The 16,911-nt window shown below is 41.3% G+C and overlaps 1 protein-coding gene across 4 annotated transcripts in view; it reads right to left on the bottom strand.

The window, feature by feature from the left end:
- Positions 1-16,911, bottom strand: part of DIAPH2 (diaphanous related formin 2) — a 173,772-nt gene that overhangs the window by 126,677 nt on the left and 30,184 nt on the right. For all 4 annotated transcript variants that reach the window (XM_054641276.2, XM_077185821.1, XM_077185822.1 and 1 more), the window contains 8 exons: positions 15,052-15,162; positions 13,768-13,886; positions 12,721-12,837; positions 12,059-12,177; positions 11,705-11,769; positions 10,982-11,086; positions 8,706-9,347; positions 5,756-5,870 (listed from right to left, as the gene is read on the bottom strand). In XM_054641276.2, the coding sequence (XP_054497251.2) occupies positions 5,756-5,870; positions 8,706-9,347; positions 10,982-11,086; positions 11,705-11,769; positions 12,059-12,177; positions 12,721-12,837; positions 13,768-13,886; positions 15,052-15,162 (1,393 nt within the window). The remainder of the gene's footprint in view (positions 1-5,755; positions 5,871-8,705; positions 9,348-10,981; positions 11,087-11,704; positions 11,770-12,058; positions 12,178-12,720; positions 12,838-13,767; positions 13,887-15,051; positions 15,163-16,911) is intronic.

The following is a 16,911-nucleotide window of genomic DNA, read 5'->3' as shown; positions in this document are numbered from 1 at the left end:
ACACAAAGCTCCAGCTCCTGAGAAAAACAAGCAGGGAGGAGGTGCAGAAGGTACCAACCTGCACCAGAGTGATGGCTGCAATTCCAGACTGCTGGAACATGTGGGCAATGAACATTTGTGTGTGTGTCACCAGCAGTGATCCACACACATCCCTAATGGGAACCTCCAACCCCTTAAAGGTTGGGAAAAACCCACTGGACCCATTTCCTCTGTAGGAAAACCCAATGCCCTTGAGAGTTCACCTTCCCTTGGCTTTTTTTTATAGTCACAACTGCTGTTCCATCTCTCCTCTTCAAGATTTTCATTTTCATATTCTGAGAGTTGAGGTATAACAAATTAATACAAGAACTCTGTAAGCAACCACCTAAAATCTAACACATTACTAAGACAACTCAGTCACAACATTGTTATAAATACATAGAAAGAGGTTTTTTTAGACAATACATGTCTGTCCCCACTCCAATTCTATTTAAATTCTCCTTAAATTCTTCCAGTGAAGCTTTCTGACAAAATTAGTAATTGAAACTTGCAGAAAACCTGAGCAGCAGGGGCTTTGTTACCAATGTTTTTCAGAGCCAGAGATTGTTTAACCAAAGGATGGCCTTGCAGCAGGCACACACAGACAGGAGAACTGTCCAATGCCCAAATCTCCAATGCCAGTTTGCCACGTGGCACTGAGCAGGCAGTGGATAATCTGGATAATCAATCAGTTTGTAGCTGCAGAACCACTCCTGGCACTCAGGAGCCAGCAGGATTCCTCATTTCAGATCCCTGCTCCTCACATCTCCAGTGGGGAGCCCTCACCTGTCCCAGGGATGCTCCAAAAGGGTTAAGCACTGCCAATTAGAGGAAAACTGAAGGGATGGCCTCCACTTAGAGCAGCTGACCTGGATTCAGAGCAGCCAGGATGCTGATTGTGGAATGAACTCCATTTCTGCAGAAATGCTGGGGAATGCATTATGCTGTACCTCCAAGCAATCCATGAATAATGATAGCAGCCTTCAAATAGCCCAGACCTCAAACTATTTCCCACCTGTCTCCTCATCTGAATACAATTTAATTCACACACAGCTTGCTTGGATTTGATTTTCTCAAGGTGCAATTATTGCAGTTCTTGCTGTAATGCTGATTGAGACAATGTCCAAGCTTCTCTCTCAGAACCCTCTTACGGAACAACAATTCTCTGCAAAAACTCTAACTCTGCTGCAGACGTAAAGCAAGCAGGCTCCAGGAATAACAAACTGGAGAGAGGAAAATTGCATCCACCTGACCCATCCCTCTTGATTTTTCCCCCTTAGGAATCTACCACAAAGTTTTGAGAGCAGAGTGCTAAGAGACACAACCAAAGTGTGCCACCCTGAGACCTGCAGTGAAACTCCTGCCCTGTCCAGCCCTACAACATGAACATTCTGAAGGTGTTCTATAAATAAAATTTTACAGGAAAAGAAAACAATAAACAAAAATAGTACAACTGACACTGAGCCTAACTCCTGAAAAAGTCTAAATAGATTTTATTTTTTAATCTGGGATATTCTTCATTCACTGTTACACGATGAGAACAATACAGTCAGTAGGTCACACCAACAGGACATGTATTTTACATAGGATGCTTTTTCAAAATAAATTATGTTTTCTTAGACTCCATATTACAAACTACCTTTGACATAGAAATTAAGTTATTGAAAAGTGAGTGCATTAAAATGCTATTTGAAATAAAATATTAGGAAGTAATATTTACAATCTTTACCTCCTAATTGGAACTTGTGCTTTCTTTATATACTATATTCATATCAGTCCTTTTGCCCTGTGATAAATGACATGGGTTCTGATGCTCTTGAAATAAGACTTGGACACTAAAATAACTCTCAGATCATCTAAGAATTAGAAACAAATGTACATAAAATATATCAAAATACAGAGATACACAGAAATCTATGCTAGATGGTAATAATTTCAGGCAGCAGTTTGTTTAAACCATGCAAGGCTTTTTCACCCTTGAGTTTGAGAGTTTATCTGCTGGATAAATCCAGTGGAGAAGAAAAGGAAAGTGAAAAACAGTAAACTAATAACTCACTCCTCCTTTATGGTACTTGAATTTATTCTGTTGCTGAAAAACAACAATTTCAGATACATCCAGAGATGAAAACAAACCAATCTGCTGTACTTCTGTGTGAAACAGATATGAAGAATGATGACCTAGGTGTGCATGCCAAGGAAATGAAATTGCTCTGCCACAGAGCCCTGGGTGACCCCACACTGCAAAGCTGATCCTGCTCTGTTTGGATCCCACCCTTCTGCAAGGAGAGGCTGGGGAGGGAAGGGAACCAAACAAACTCAGCCTGAACCATCGGCAGACCAAGGGAGCCACCTGCAGTTTGCAATCCTCCTGAAGCCAGTTCCTGGTGAGTTCAGAGGCTTTTCTTCCTTTTTCTGTTGACAAAGCAGTGCAGGAAGCTGAGCTAGTGCAGCACAGCCACGCTCAACAGCAGAGATTCTGCATCGAGCGAGTCCTGCTGCCTCACACCTACAAACGCAGCTGCCTCACAGGAAATCTGGCCACAGCTGCGTGCACTGAAAGCTTGCAAATGTTGAAGCTCTCTGATGAATTAGATCTGGGCTTCTCAGCATAGCAAATTCAAAGCCATTTTCTAAAAGTACTAATTGCTGCTCTTGGTATTTACAAGTCCCAAATGCAAATGAATGCAAAGAATTTTCCTTCAAGTTGAATGGTGCACTGACCTACCATATATTCTTTATATACATTATATATACATTATACACATTATTTATATACATATTCTAGACATTGTATACATTATACATATAAAATCAACACCTGAACATTTTGTTCATGTTTTGTTCAATCACAGCTTAAATGGAAGTTGGTCTTTTCTCTTGTCCCTTCCCACTCAAATTCCCATAACATGGAAAATACCACTCAGCTATTAAGGCCTTGCTTCAGTTTTGAAAACATATGAAAATGACTGTTGAATTGTATTTTAAATGTCTAATTGCAAAGCAACAGAACCCTGATGGAGAAGTTTTCCCTTGAGGCAAGCTGGATGGATAATGAATTCTGTATTGGAACAATCCCAGTAGTTACAGACTATTATGTACTAATTACTACCTTTACAGACCTACTGTACACATAATTAATTTCTTCAGAGCACTACTATCATTCTTGACTGGCAAAATATACAACCTAAATTACAAGAGGCAGAAATTAACATGATCCTTTAGGGAGAAGGCATTAACTTGCTTTGCAGTGTTTTGCAATTAGACCATCAATCAAACAGTGAGAAATGATTTGGAGAGCAGCAGGCCCAGCCCTGACTCTTGTCCCAGTCCTGAGGATGGGATGTGTCACAACCTGGCTGCAGAGTCACAGCACTGCAGCCTTTACCTGCACTGGTAGGAGACACTTCACATGCAATTCTATGGGATTTAACATCCCATAAATTAAACAGGAGCTTTTTAACATCATATTCCAGCAAGCACTGAAGATGGCAGTGCTGCTGCTGCTCTCCCTTCTGCTGGTGGCCAGAGAGAACATTTCATATCAGCTAAGGGACAAAAGCACTCTCTGGTAAAAGAGTGCTTACCATAAAATGACCTGTTGAAATGATTTCAAAGATTTAAGTAGGTTCTTGACAAGAACACCAGCATTTTAAACTCTTAATTTCAGTTGTTGGGGGTTTTAAGACGTTCTACAGAATTAAATCATACACAGCCCCAACTCCATCAAAAAGCAGTAGCCCAGGTTTCCTGAGATGTACAACTACACTGGATTAATAATATAATATGCAAAAATTATTGTTCAACTTGATAATAATATTCCTCCCCAGAAGTACCACACCCCTTGAGCTCTGGCTGCATTTCTGTAAAACAGAGAGCACTCAAACAGCAAGGCAGCTGGCAGCTTAGTGACAGCCAACACTGAGGCATGTTTGGAGTATCCTAAACCAAAACTGTGTCACATGAGAAAAATTCACCAAGTGTTTTTGTCATTGTACCAAAGAATGATGAACAGCATTCAGAGGTTTAATCCAATTTCAATGCTGTAACTTACAGGGAATCACAGATTTTTAATAAATGTGCACCCTACCATTGCTTTTACTTCAGTTACCATTCCCACTGGCATTCCAAAATTCCACAAAATACAAACCAGTAAACACTAAGTCACCCAAACTGCTTTTGGCAATTGTCAGGTTGCTTTCACTCATCCCCTTGTTTGTTTTACATGCTGTCTGTGCTCCTGAGAGAATATCACATGCATTTCTATTTGTATTTCTCCTGTAATGTACTCAGAAAATGGGATAAAGCAAGAGGGAAATGTGATCCCAGGTGATGCCTGAATTAAGTATTTGGTACATCATGGAGCTGTTTAAGGACAAAGGGGAGGAAGAACAGTGAACATCATTCCATGTTTCCCTTTGCAGATGGCAGCTGCAGGAAAAGTTGCCTCTGGTATGCAATTCTTTGGGGTCTGTGCTGCAACCAAATGCTCCAAGAGTCTTTTTGACTTCCAGTAGGTTCTCAAGTTTAAAAAATCCCCTTGAACTCAGACAGACAACTCTGCCTTTCTGCAGGAGCCAGCCAAGTCGGATTTTCACATCCTGACTACTGTGCAGCAGCATTTGTAATGTGCATCCTTTATATGGCATCTTGTTTTCTACAGCCATTAACTGAGAACAAAACAAGGGAAAATATCTGCAAGGCTATCAGTACACCAAGCTATTGGAGGAGTTGCTGTTGTTCCTAGTTTTACAACTGTGCAACTATGTCAACAAGAATTTCTTCTCACTGCAAACTGTCAGCTATGTCAACATTTCAAGGGGGTTTTTGCAGCATTTTTAACGAAGAAGCTTTTCAGGAATTCTGAAACATTTCTTCAGATTTCTGGTGCAAGAATTCATCTCAAGGCAGAAGCTTGTCCTTTTCATTTAGAAGGGGCTCATTCTGTCATCTGCTGCTGGGCATTCCTTCCCTTAAAGCTCTTCCTGCCACACCAAAGGAAGTGACCAACTCCACAGCATTTTACCCTCCCTGCAGTGCTAGGAACCAAGAGTTAATCCAACTTGGGCATGGAAAAAAATAATAAATTACTGCAAATGATGCTTTTGAATTACTGCATGGAATAGCTGAACATTTAGACCAAAAAGTGCTTCCAAGGTGTGCTGCAAAAAGAGAATTCTAATGGTTTAAATTCACTGACTATGGAAAGGAATATGAATCTATCTTATGAAAAACACAACCATGACCAACTCTTTGAAGAAGTTTCAAAAGGACACAGACAAAAAACACATTGAGAAATAATTCAAGGAATCTACTCAAGAAATAGTTCATTACAGTCCTCTGAGAGCCCTTCCTGAATTCATCTTTTTTAACACTGTGTCAGTAAGAACTGCTGCTCTTATTCCAGAAATTCTCAGCTAGGAATAATAATGCAAATAAACATGATCTCAGGATCAAAAATTTAAATTTAATTATAATTCCATTAAAAGAAAACTCACATCTGTCTGCAACATACAGTGCACTTTTAAAAGGTATTATTGCAAAAAAGGTTCCTCCCCTCATGCTGTAAAGTGAAGGGGGAGCAATTCCTGTAATAGTGTTATGCTTAATATATGTTTTAAATCATCTCCCTGCTATAAAACCATCAAATGAATTCCATGGTATTGCACAAAGCATAAAAGAAACTGCCATTACACAGTTTTAAACTTAATAAAAGCACAATAAAGAGCAAAGAATGTACCTTTCATTTGGGTTCCAAAGGTAAGTGCCAATTTTGCAAACAGCTCCGGGTCTTCAAATTTATCTTCTTCAGCTTTTACCCAAAAGCTGTTTTCTCCTATTTCTTGAGGCTCGATCTGCAAGAAAAACAGCATCTCCAGAGTCAGGAGTGTTTTCAACAGCCAAGGTAAAACAAATGCTGCAGCACCTCTGTGAGAATTGGGCTGAGGAAGTTCAGCCCCGTTCTGGAATGTTCTCCCCCTGCTGTTCCTGCACAAGGACGGTGAGCTGAGCTGCCCTCTGGGCTTTTTGGTACTTCCCCCTCTCAGCAAGTTTTCCAAACAGAACTAACAACAGCAGCTGGCTCTGAGAGTGTTCTAGCTCTCTCTTGATGCCTTTCTAGAGACTTCCCAAACTCTTTTCCCTGCTACCTGAGAACTGTGTGGAACAAGGTGCCAGGCAATGACCTGGCCATGGGGACCTTGCAGAGACTGAGGCTGAACTCTCTGCTGGCTGTACTAAAGCAAGGAAAAGCTCTGAAATACAGAAGCTGAAAGACAACGTGACTCTTCATGTATGACTCAGAATTGGTGCTCTGTTTTCAAAATACATTCCTCCAACAGCTTTGAGCATGTTATTAATTATTGTTTATAAATTTGTTTAGATGAAAATCATTTCCAAGGGCTATTTAACTTCAAGATGATATGCAGGGAATTTAGCAATACTGCATTTCCCTGCAACAACCTGGGCCTCCACCTTTCAGCCCTGCTTTACCAGCAGCTCCAGGGAAGACATTTTAAAAAAAACTACCTTAATCCAACACTAATGGGGAAGACAGTTACAGCAAAAGGGACTAAATTAAACAGTAAGAATTTTATTCCTCAAATGATGGCTCCTTAAAAGTGATGATCAAACAGACTTTGCACTTTCTCAGCAGGCAGGGATCTCTGGCACCGTTCCCAGAGCACTTTAGCAAAGCGTCCATCTGCAGTTCCTTCCCATTGTCACAGCCAGTGTTCACACAGACACTTCAGAAATTATTCCTGCAAACTCCCCAATGGAACTGATCACAATGAAATTGGCTGCAATTACCAATATGTGTTATAAAATAAAAGCTTGCTTTTCTCTGTGCTTACAGGACAGCAGTCTATGTCCCACAGTTACACAACTCCTGCAGTGCATCCTGATCCAGTCCTTTCTCCCCAAGACATTCAATTCCTCCTCCCACAATGAAGAAGGGAAGGATCACTTATCCTTTTATGCAATTATTTTATCAGAATTACAGAAAAAGTAAAGATTTTCCAACTGATTCTAAAATTTATTTAAACTAATACTCTAAAAACATGGCAGGCTGTTCAATATCAGTCTAGTTAAATATTGAAAGCCTGTTTTTAAACTGTGGCCACCAGATACACTTTCAGATTGTTTGAGCACATCTCCAAATATTTTGAAATCATTTGAAATCACTGAAGCATTAATTCTTCTGCCAAAAGAAACTATAAATTTGCATGCCACACATTTCCACACAGGCTCTCTCTCAACCTTCTGGATTCCTCCTCCAAGGCTGGTGGGATTATTCTGCTGTTTTGTTACCTCAAAGCCTTTTGACTACTCAGAATTTACAGGAACCACACAGCATGGAATATATAAAAGTCCTTTCATTTGCCTTGATGATGATTGAGTGATTTTGGTACTTTTTCCTACACCAAACATCAACATATCTGTCATATTTTAAACCACTAAAAAACTGCCAACCACAACTTTAGGATGCAATGATTTAGTCTTGATAACAGATCAAATTATCCAACACTCTACATTAATTTCCTTTATATGGAAGGAGCAGTGGCTACACTGATCAAAAAGGGGTTTTAAAACAACACACCCCAGCACACACCTGGATGTTTGTACAACTTCTCCTGTTAGGGGGACTGGATATACTGAGAGCCAAGGAATAACTGGGAACTGCTCTAAGGGTTTGCCTCCAAATCAGATTGTGCTTGCACTTTACTGCCCAAGTAATGCTTAGATTCTAAGATGGCTTTAAAAATGAAATGTGATTAAACACAATCAAGCTAAGACAGTACAAGCTCATGATGCCCAAACCCTTCCCTTGAGCAGTCCCATGGCTCCTCCCAGTGGCCACAGCCCTGCTCCAGCACATCACTGATTGAGAACAATAAATATCTGGGATAAATAATCAACAAGTAACACTAAGACCTGGTATCAGCAATCTCTGAACTCACAGCAACATCAAACATCACGAATTTAAAAAGCTTCATTTGGTTTGCTTTGCTAGGTACGTGTGAAAGCTACTTTAAAACAGTGTGGAGATAGCTGTGTATTTATATTCAACTTGATGCAAAGCTGCTCTGGGTGTTCACTGCAGCTGAGACAAGGCCCTGGAATTAGGCTGCCTTCCTGGGACACTGGGCACAACAAGGACTGGAATTAGGCTGCCTTCCTGGGACACTGGCACAACAAGGACTGGAATTAGGCTGCCTTCCTAGGACACTGGCACAACAAGGACTGGAATTAGGCTGCCTTCCTGGGACACTGGCACAACAAGGACTGGAATTAGGCTGCCTTCCTGGGACACTGGCACAACAAGGACTGGAATTAGGCTGCCTTCCTGGGACACTGCCACAACAAGGACTGGAATTAGGCTGCCTTCCTAGGACACTGGGCACAACAAGGACTGGAATTAGGCTGCCTTCCTGGGATACTGGCACAACAAGGACTGGAATTAGGCTGCCTTCCTGGGACACTGGGCACAACAAGGACTGGAATTAGGCTGCCTTCCTGGGACACTGGGCACAACAAGGACTGGAATTAGGCTGCCTTCCTGGGACACTGGGCACACCAATGAGCTCTGCCAAGATGAATGAGATTTAAAAACCCATCAGTACCTGGTACCAAGGCTATCAGTGCAGTACAGAAGGGGAAGGAACATCACCCCCACACCTCTGGCGTACCTTGGACCAGTTGATTCTCTTCATGGACACTTCCAGCTTATACTTCTTCTTCTCCTTCATCCCATGGGGCAGTGCTGGCACCATCGGGAAGGGAGCAAAGGGAGCCCCTCCCAGGGGAGGAGGCATTGGGGGCCCCCCAAAAGGCGGCGGGGGAGGGATTGCTCCCCCAGGCAGAGGAGGAGGAGGAGGAGGCCCTGCTCCCCCAGGTAGAGGAGGAGGAGGAGGAGGCCCTGCTCCTCCAGGTAGAGGAGGGGGAGGTGGGATGACTGCACCGGGCAGAGGAGGAGGAGGTGGAGGAAGGGATGTACCAGGTAATGGAGGAGGGGGAGGAATTGGTGCTCCACCTGGCAAAGGAGGTGGTGGGGGAATTACTGCTCCACCTGGCAAAGGAGGTGGTGGGGGAATTGTTACTCCACCAGGCAGGGGAGGTGGTGGAGGAATTGTTACTCCACCAGGCAGGGGAGGTGGTGGAGGAATTGTTACTCCACCGGGTAATGGAGGAGGAGGAGGAATTGCTTCTGCACCAGGGAGGGGAGGAGGAGGAGGGATGGCTCCAGCAGGGACTGAAGGTGCTGGAGATGGTGGGACGTTCTCACTGGGGTGGGCTGGAGGCATTGCTGGGGCTTCTGTCAGGCCTGGACCCTGGAACAGAGCAGAAGAATTCCCTTCATCAGTGACAGGAGGCACTTGGATGGAAAGCTGCACCAACCAGGATGGGTTTTAGGCAGCTGCATCTCAAGAAAGTGAGAAATGCAAATGTTCTCCTATTTAAATGAGAAACAATAACAATAGATTATCCCACGTACCATAAAGCTGCCAAGTAAACTGAATAACCTAGCATTTTTATAAAAACAAATTGTTTCAATTTTAAAGAAAATTTAATAGTAGCAGTAACATTTAAGTGAACAGAACAGCATTTTATTTCTTACCAATGCACAAAACATTTATCCCACTTAGGACAGCCCGGCAAGCCGGGGCATCAGAGATGAGAATAACCACAGTGAATTTTAACAGCACTCATCTGCTGCTGGGAGATTCTCCCCAGCAATCAGTGCAGCAGCTGGTGCAGTGGAAGAGGTCACAGGACCACAGCTGCTCAGAGCTATTCTGACATCTGGAGGGGTGAAGGGTGTGCAACAACCTGTCCTGCTGTCTTTTGGATCTGTCTGAGAGCGCTTCTTTGGTGAGAGGAGGACAGAGCAATCACAATACCCATTCTAGTAAGTTCTTACTAATTAATAAGGAAGAGAAACACCAGCATGTCCAACCATCAGAGGGGTGAGTGCAGCTAAAAATAAGTGTCATCATATTCTGTGGGGAATAACACCAGAAAAGGGAACAGACACCAGAATTACATGGTTAATTAACCAGTGGTCAGCAATACTGTGAATGCCCTGTCACGTCTGGATAATCTGAACTGTGGTAGAATCAATAAAACAGGATTAACAATTAATTAGACAAAAAGTACATTCTTTACTTTGCACAAGGCACAATGTTTTTCTTTGCTCACAAGTTATAATGCAACAATTGCTGGAGAACTCATTAAAGCATTTGTCACATTTCAGTGGAACACTGGCTTGTAGGAATTGGTAACAAACATGAAAACTGGCAAGAAGGAAGTAAGAACAGGAGTGTTTGGGTCTCCACCTTAGTGCCCAAATAGGAAGTGAGATCACAAGCTTTAAGGCAGAAGAAAAATAAAGACAAAAAGACAACAGGCAGACCTTGCCTAGCATTGAATGAGTACAAAATAAGCCAGACTGAGGCAAAAGCACTAAATCATGATATCTGTTAGTTCCTAAAAGGTATAAATGATCTGTCTAAAACATAAAGCTCCTGTCTAAAACATAAAGCTGGTGTAAAAAATAAAAAGAGCTTATATAAAGTGTAAGAGTAAAAAGTATATATAAAACCAAAAGGCTTTAAAAATAAACACTTCCAAAACCAAAACTTTCTGCAAAACATACTGAAGCAGTAATGTGAAAGCATAAACACCTGCAGGGAAAAGTAATCAGGCTGGATGCAAGATTTTTGTAGTGTAAGGAACATTTTTTCTCAATGAAGCAGGTACCTGTGACAGGTTGCACATACTACTATTTGTAAAACCTTACCTCCATTAACTACCCTTAGTAAGTTATGCTGGCTGCCAAACAAATCAACACACCTTTACCAGGATTCCAAACTCCAGACAGACAAGTTACTCTGGGGCAATTTCTTTTCTTCTCCTCAAAAAAACCCACCCAGCTGTGGAACTTGATGCAATATTTGTTTATTACCTGGGTCCGGAGCTGTTTGACTTCCGATTCAAGTTCTTTGATTTTCTCCTCTCGTTTCTGCAGCTCTGCTTGTGCCTCTTGTCGAGCTGTGAACTCCTCATCAAACTGTAAAGATTGAAGCAGCACAGCAGAGTTGGTCCAGTTACGGCCACACCAGAGCCTACACTGGCAGGAATTCTTTGAACATCATCAGAGCTGGAGCAATTAAGCAATTTTAATCCTTTTAGCAGAATTTTTCTATCTAACATGTTCACTTTTAGCACCACAGTTTCTTCCATCACTAAGTCAATGACAGAACCACCCAGATCCAGCTACTCAGGTCAGGTTCTTCCCTCTGAGGGAACACTGCAGACTTCTCAAACCAAACTGGAGTACACATCTATTGCAGCAAGCTTAAATTCATTAAAATTAAACCTGCAATCATCATGTTCAAGAACACGTTCTGCCATTGGCCTGAAAACGCCTACTTAGACCAGATCAGCAAAAAATACCAAAATTTGGAATTGTTTCAATACACACCTCCATAACACCTGAACTTCAGTACTACTGCTGCTAATATAGCACATTCATTCCTTTTTTTTAAACATATATCTGCACTTAATTTGTTTAATTATGACTATTTCAGGACAGGAGAGCAACAAGTGTAATTTTGAGAGCCACTATTTCCCAGTTTCAGCTGAGAAACAAGCTGACTGTGCTCCTGTCACTGTGAGCAGGACTTACCTTCCTGGAAAATTCTGCTGCTTTCTTTTCACTCTCTTCTACTTTAGCTTTGTCTACACAGGCATCTAGAATTGAAATAAAAGACAAGACACAAGTCAAGTCAAACATGCCACAGCTCTGAGGTGCTTCCAACCATCATTACCCTGTGAGCCCATGACACAAAAGCAACAGGCACTTGATTTTTGTGACCCTGTCTCATTTCATTAAAGGCCACAGCATTTGGGCTGGTACTCCACAAGCACACCTGTAGCTTACATGCATATTTCCAGAACACTGACAAAATTCCCAGCCAGTGTAAGAACAGAGAGAAGAACACAAAGAAAAATAAGGTAAAACTGCTTAAAGAGTACAAACCGACAAGGTGTGTAAAATTGATGTCCATCCTTCCTCTGTATTTAAAATCTGGGTCTGTGCCACTGCAGTGCAGCACTATCTGTGACACACATTCTTCTATGATCTTGTAATACTGAGGTCTGAAACAGGAAACATTTACAAGACAATAAGAACATGAACAAGACTTTATGCAGTTGGGAAAAGGGGGCAACTAACACCTAATATCTGAATTCTACAAGTGCCAGAAGAAGCATCAAGTTCCAACTGTTATTGGGAAATATTTGGGATGTGATGCCTTGACCTTGCTCTGACACCGTGCTGCACATGAGAGAAGCTCCCACTGAAACGTGTGATCCAAGGCACGTGGGAGTATTTTCAATTCTCAGTTGTACAGCTTCCCTGTCCTTTGAAGCAATGAATATATCAAACTTGAATAAAGAAAAAGTGCCCAACAAATAAGAGGTTTTTGGGATGAGGGTGCTAAACTAAGCTTCAAGTCTTTGAGAAAAACACAATTATATTTACCAAGACCTTTTTAATACTAACACGGAGCAAAAAGATAAATAACACATCAGCCTCAAAGGGTGGCTTTTTAGGCATGAGTTCCTCAGTTTACCAGGGTCTTCATTTGTATTCTTGCCCCTACTCCCCCCAGGAACCCCAGGCTGGCAGCTGGCACTCACCGGACGTAGTAATCATTCCTGATCAGGAGGAAATGTTGGAGAATTGACAAGAAGTAATTTTCAGAAGAAGTATCCTTCACCATATTGTACAGCAGGTGAAATACTTCGCTCACATCAGTGCAAACATTGTTAAGAAAACAGCAGCACTTAAAAAACCAAAACTTTAAAAACAAACAAAAGCCAGAAAGACCCCACTGCAGTCAGAAGAGCCACCCCAGCCTAACACAGCTCCCCAGCCATTTCCCATACTGTTCAGGTAAAACCCCTCCACACTTTGAGCTCCTATCCTTAGCAGTAAATATTATTTCTCACTAAGATTGTGCACAAAATTTCTGTCCCTGTTTATCAATTAGGACATGTTTCATTATCAATCAGAACAATCATGTATACACCTTGTGTTTTGGAATCCTGTAAGAACATTTCACACAAAGCTTGGTCTCCACTCTGAGCTCAGCCAGGCTGTTGGCAAACACACACTGGTCAATCTTTTTCATTTCCTAGAGATGACCCTCACTTGGAATTCCCTGTTCTGCACAGCAACAACATTCCAGGGGATTTTACAGTCCTCCCACTGACGGCCTCTACCTCCCTCTGCTTCCTCCTAAAACCTGCAAGCAGCCATTCTCAAATTAGGTAACTTGAAATTCCCTGCTCCTTCACAGCTAGAAAAGGCACACATCTGTAGTGCTTCAGAACCTACAAGAAATTTTGTTCCTTTTATTATCAAAACTCATTTTTCTTCTAACTTATGATCTTCCACGGGTATAATTTTATCTCTTCATGTATTATGAGACAGAGTTTAGCTTAATAAATGTTATTTATGAAAAATTAATTCAGTTCCCAATGACTTACATTTGACATGCAAATTTAAGCACTAATTATCCAAATATTTTCCAACAAAAAAAGCAACTGGAGAGAAATCTGCTTGACAAAGCCCCTGGTAAGACATACAACTGAGACAAATAACCTGCACATAGAGCACTGTAATTTCCATTTAATAAAGTTCTGAAACAACACAAGTTAGAACAGCATTTCCTTAAAGGATATTCCATTTCAGCTTTGATGTCATTGAGACGATGTGACAGTTCAAAGTGGTCTTCATCTTTGTTCTCATCAAACACCCTCAGCTGAATATCAAGCTCGTCATTTTCCTTATCTTTCAAGGCCTGTTTTTCAAGGTAGAGTATATCTTATTTTTTCCTTTTTTAAAGCAAGAATTCCCCCCCTTGAAGGACTGCATCATGATGAAATAAAAGACATTAACCTTTAGAACAGCAGCAAGTTTCAACTCAGTGCCTGGGCTTATTTGCTATAATGATTCAACTGAGAAAAACTCAAGGCAAAACATCAGCTCACAGAGCAGGTATGGGCTACAGAATAAACAACAAGACTTCCAGTTGAATCCATTCCTCTTAATGGGACATAGCAGTTCCTGCTTGTTAATGTCAGAATTCCATTCAAAAACCACAATAGGTATATTTCAAAACATTAATTGACATGAGCTTAAGAAGTTTAAACAAGTGTAAAAAGATTTGTTCAGATGTTCCATAGCAAATAAAGTCACTAGATCTTATTAATCTATCTATATGATATAAACCTAAAAATAAACCTAAGAAAAAATAACATCACACATCAGAAAGCATGTCAAGGCTGAATGAGCCAAAAATGGAAGTTTTTGTTCCTGACAAATTGACAATTTGAAACTTCACATCTTAAAAGTCATAGCAGAATAAACTCTGTTTCAGACAAATATAAGCAGGTACTAAAATTTCTCTCATCTTTTGCAAGAAAATGATGAGTACCTTAAATACACCTATTTTTGATGTAAGCATCAGAATGGTTCCTTGGCTCAGAGTTACAAATCTCTCCCCAAGTCAGAAATATTCCTGTCTGTGCAGCTGCATGAACACAGACATGCAGTCTCAGAATGAATTTCTGATTTGATTTTTCCTTAAAATGTCCCAATGCATTCTCAGCAGGCAGATTAAAAAAAAAACAGATTTCACAGAAAACAACAGGAACAGCATATACAAAAAGTTAATCCAAGATTGGTGCCACAGCCAGATTCACATTCACTGCGTGTGCTTTGAGCTCATTATGCAGCATTTGGCTACCCTCATTTAATTTCTAATATATTGACTTGTTTCAGCTACTATTCTTCAGCTCATGAGAATCTGAATTTGTAACTCTGCAGGCTGAGAGCAGATTTGGGTTGATAATCTGACCCTCTGCACCCTCAAATCCTTCCCATCTGCTGTCCTGGTTAAACACTCAGGTTATCTTCAGCATCCACAGTAGACAGTGACCAGCTCCTGGATACAAAGGACTTACAGGCAATATTTTCTTCAGGCCACAACGTAAAAACTCATTTCTCAAGTGTATCCTGAAGTCAAGGTCATCAGGAGATGTGACAAGGGCATTGATGAGCTGCATACATGCCACCTGCAACCAGGAACACAGAATGCAAATCAATACCTTCAGTCACTCCTTCAGTTGAACTATAAAACCAGAGATGGAAATTATTTATTATGCAGCACACATGCAACACTTGGGTTTATTTTAGCAGCATCAAATACTGCTCTGTTTCTATATCAGGATGTTTCCACTGTATCAAAAGAGTACCACAAGAATGATCATTACAGAATCAGAATCGTGTCATGGACTGGTTTGAGCTGGAAGGGACCTCAAAACCCACTCAGTGCCACCCCTGCCATGGCAGGGACACCTTCCACTGGCCCAGGGGTGCCCCAAGCCCTGTCCAGCCTGGCCTGGGACACTGCCAGGGGCCTCCCCACCCCAAAATCATGCCCTAGTTACTCCCAAACTGAAGGTGCCCATTGTACCTCCTTCTGTTTCTCCTCAGCATTCACCAGTTGGAAAGCAAACTGTTTCTACAACAACTAACAACTTAAAAACCACCCAATAAACACCCATACCCAAATTAGCCACATCACCAGGTGTTTTTGCCATTCCTGCAGAGCACTTGTGCAAAATGCCTGGTCTCAGGGTAGTGGCTAATGCTTTAATTGAACAGCTGTGCACTTGAATTGATTTATTTGAAAACAGGTAGACAACAACACAACACCAAAAGTGCTGATCCACTTTAAAAGACTAAAATGGGACTCAAGGGAAATAGCAAGTTTGGTAAAAGATGTTAACTGCAAATAGAAGTAGCTTTAGAGTAGGACAAAAAAAAATCAATAGCTGCAGAGGAAAAAAATCAGATAAAAAGCACCTTCCTGTTTTAATTACATTCACTATTTAGCTCTAATAGAACACCTTATGGAGTCTCAAATTTCTATTAAAACACCCTTTCAAAGGCACTCTCTTGATAGAGCTGCATCTTCAGATAATGCAGTATCATCATGCTTGCTTGAATGATTCTTGTTATTTTACTACTATGACATGACTTAACAAGCCAAAGCACATGTCCAATCTGAAATTAATAGAGAGAAGAGGTGCCATCTGCTCTGATTGCTTCTGCCAGAGAGACTCTGCCTTAATGGCTTGTGCTAATACATTCCCAGCAAAGAAGGATTTTGTCAGAAGCACGGTAATGAGTCTTGCAGTTGTGCCTTCACTGAGGTATCAGTGAGCTTTGGGAGGGGAGGCTGGCAGGAATGGGGGTGGTGGCTGCTGTTTGCCTTAAATCAACAAGGTCACGGAGTGGGAGACAACTCCAGAATGAATTCTCCAGTGATAGCACTATTAAGATTAGAATGTCATTTATAGACACTTATTGGCCATCATTTACTCATCAGCTCTGAAACAAGAGGTGCTGATGGTAAACACAGCATTAAGGCAGCTACAGCTGATGTGGATTTGAGCCAGGACTGGAAAAAGGCATCCCAAGGATACCTGCTCTGCCTGTATTTTTCCATATCTTTCAGCCAAGGTAGCTGAAAAATAAATTTTAGTACAAAATGTGCATAATTAGTGTATAATGAGAAGGCCATAAGTCAAAGTCATCCCTTATTAGGATATTCAGCCACTTGGCCTCTATGCAAAAATGGCTGTACCAAGAAAACCCAACCAATCCCAACTAAAAAATGCTCACATCTTAATGCCAACCAAAACTCTGGTGCCCACAGAGCACAAAAATCCTCTATCCATGGGCACATATGCAGCAATGAACATGATCTAAGTCATGACAGTAAAAACCACTGGCGCAGATGATTTTATTATTTTATA

Source organism: Agelaius phoeniceus, chromosome 14 (assembly GCF_051311805.1).
Source record: "Agelaius phoeniceus isolate bAgePho1 chromosome 14, bAgePho1.hap1, whole genome shotgun sequence".
NCBI lineage: Eukaryota > Metazoa > Chordata > Aves > Passeriformes > Icteridae > Agelaius > Agelaius phoeniceus.
Note: the sequence above shows the minus strand (reverse complement) of the source record. Positions and strands in the feature narration are given on the sequence as shown.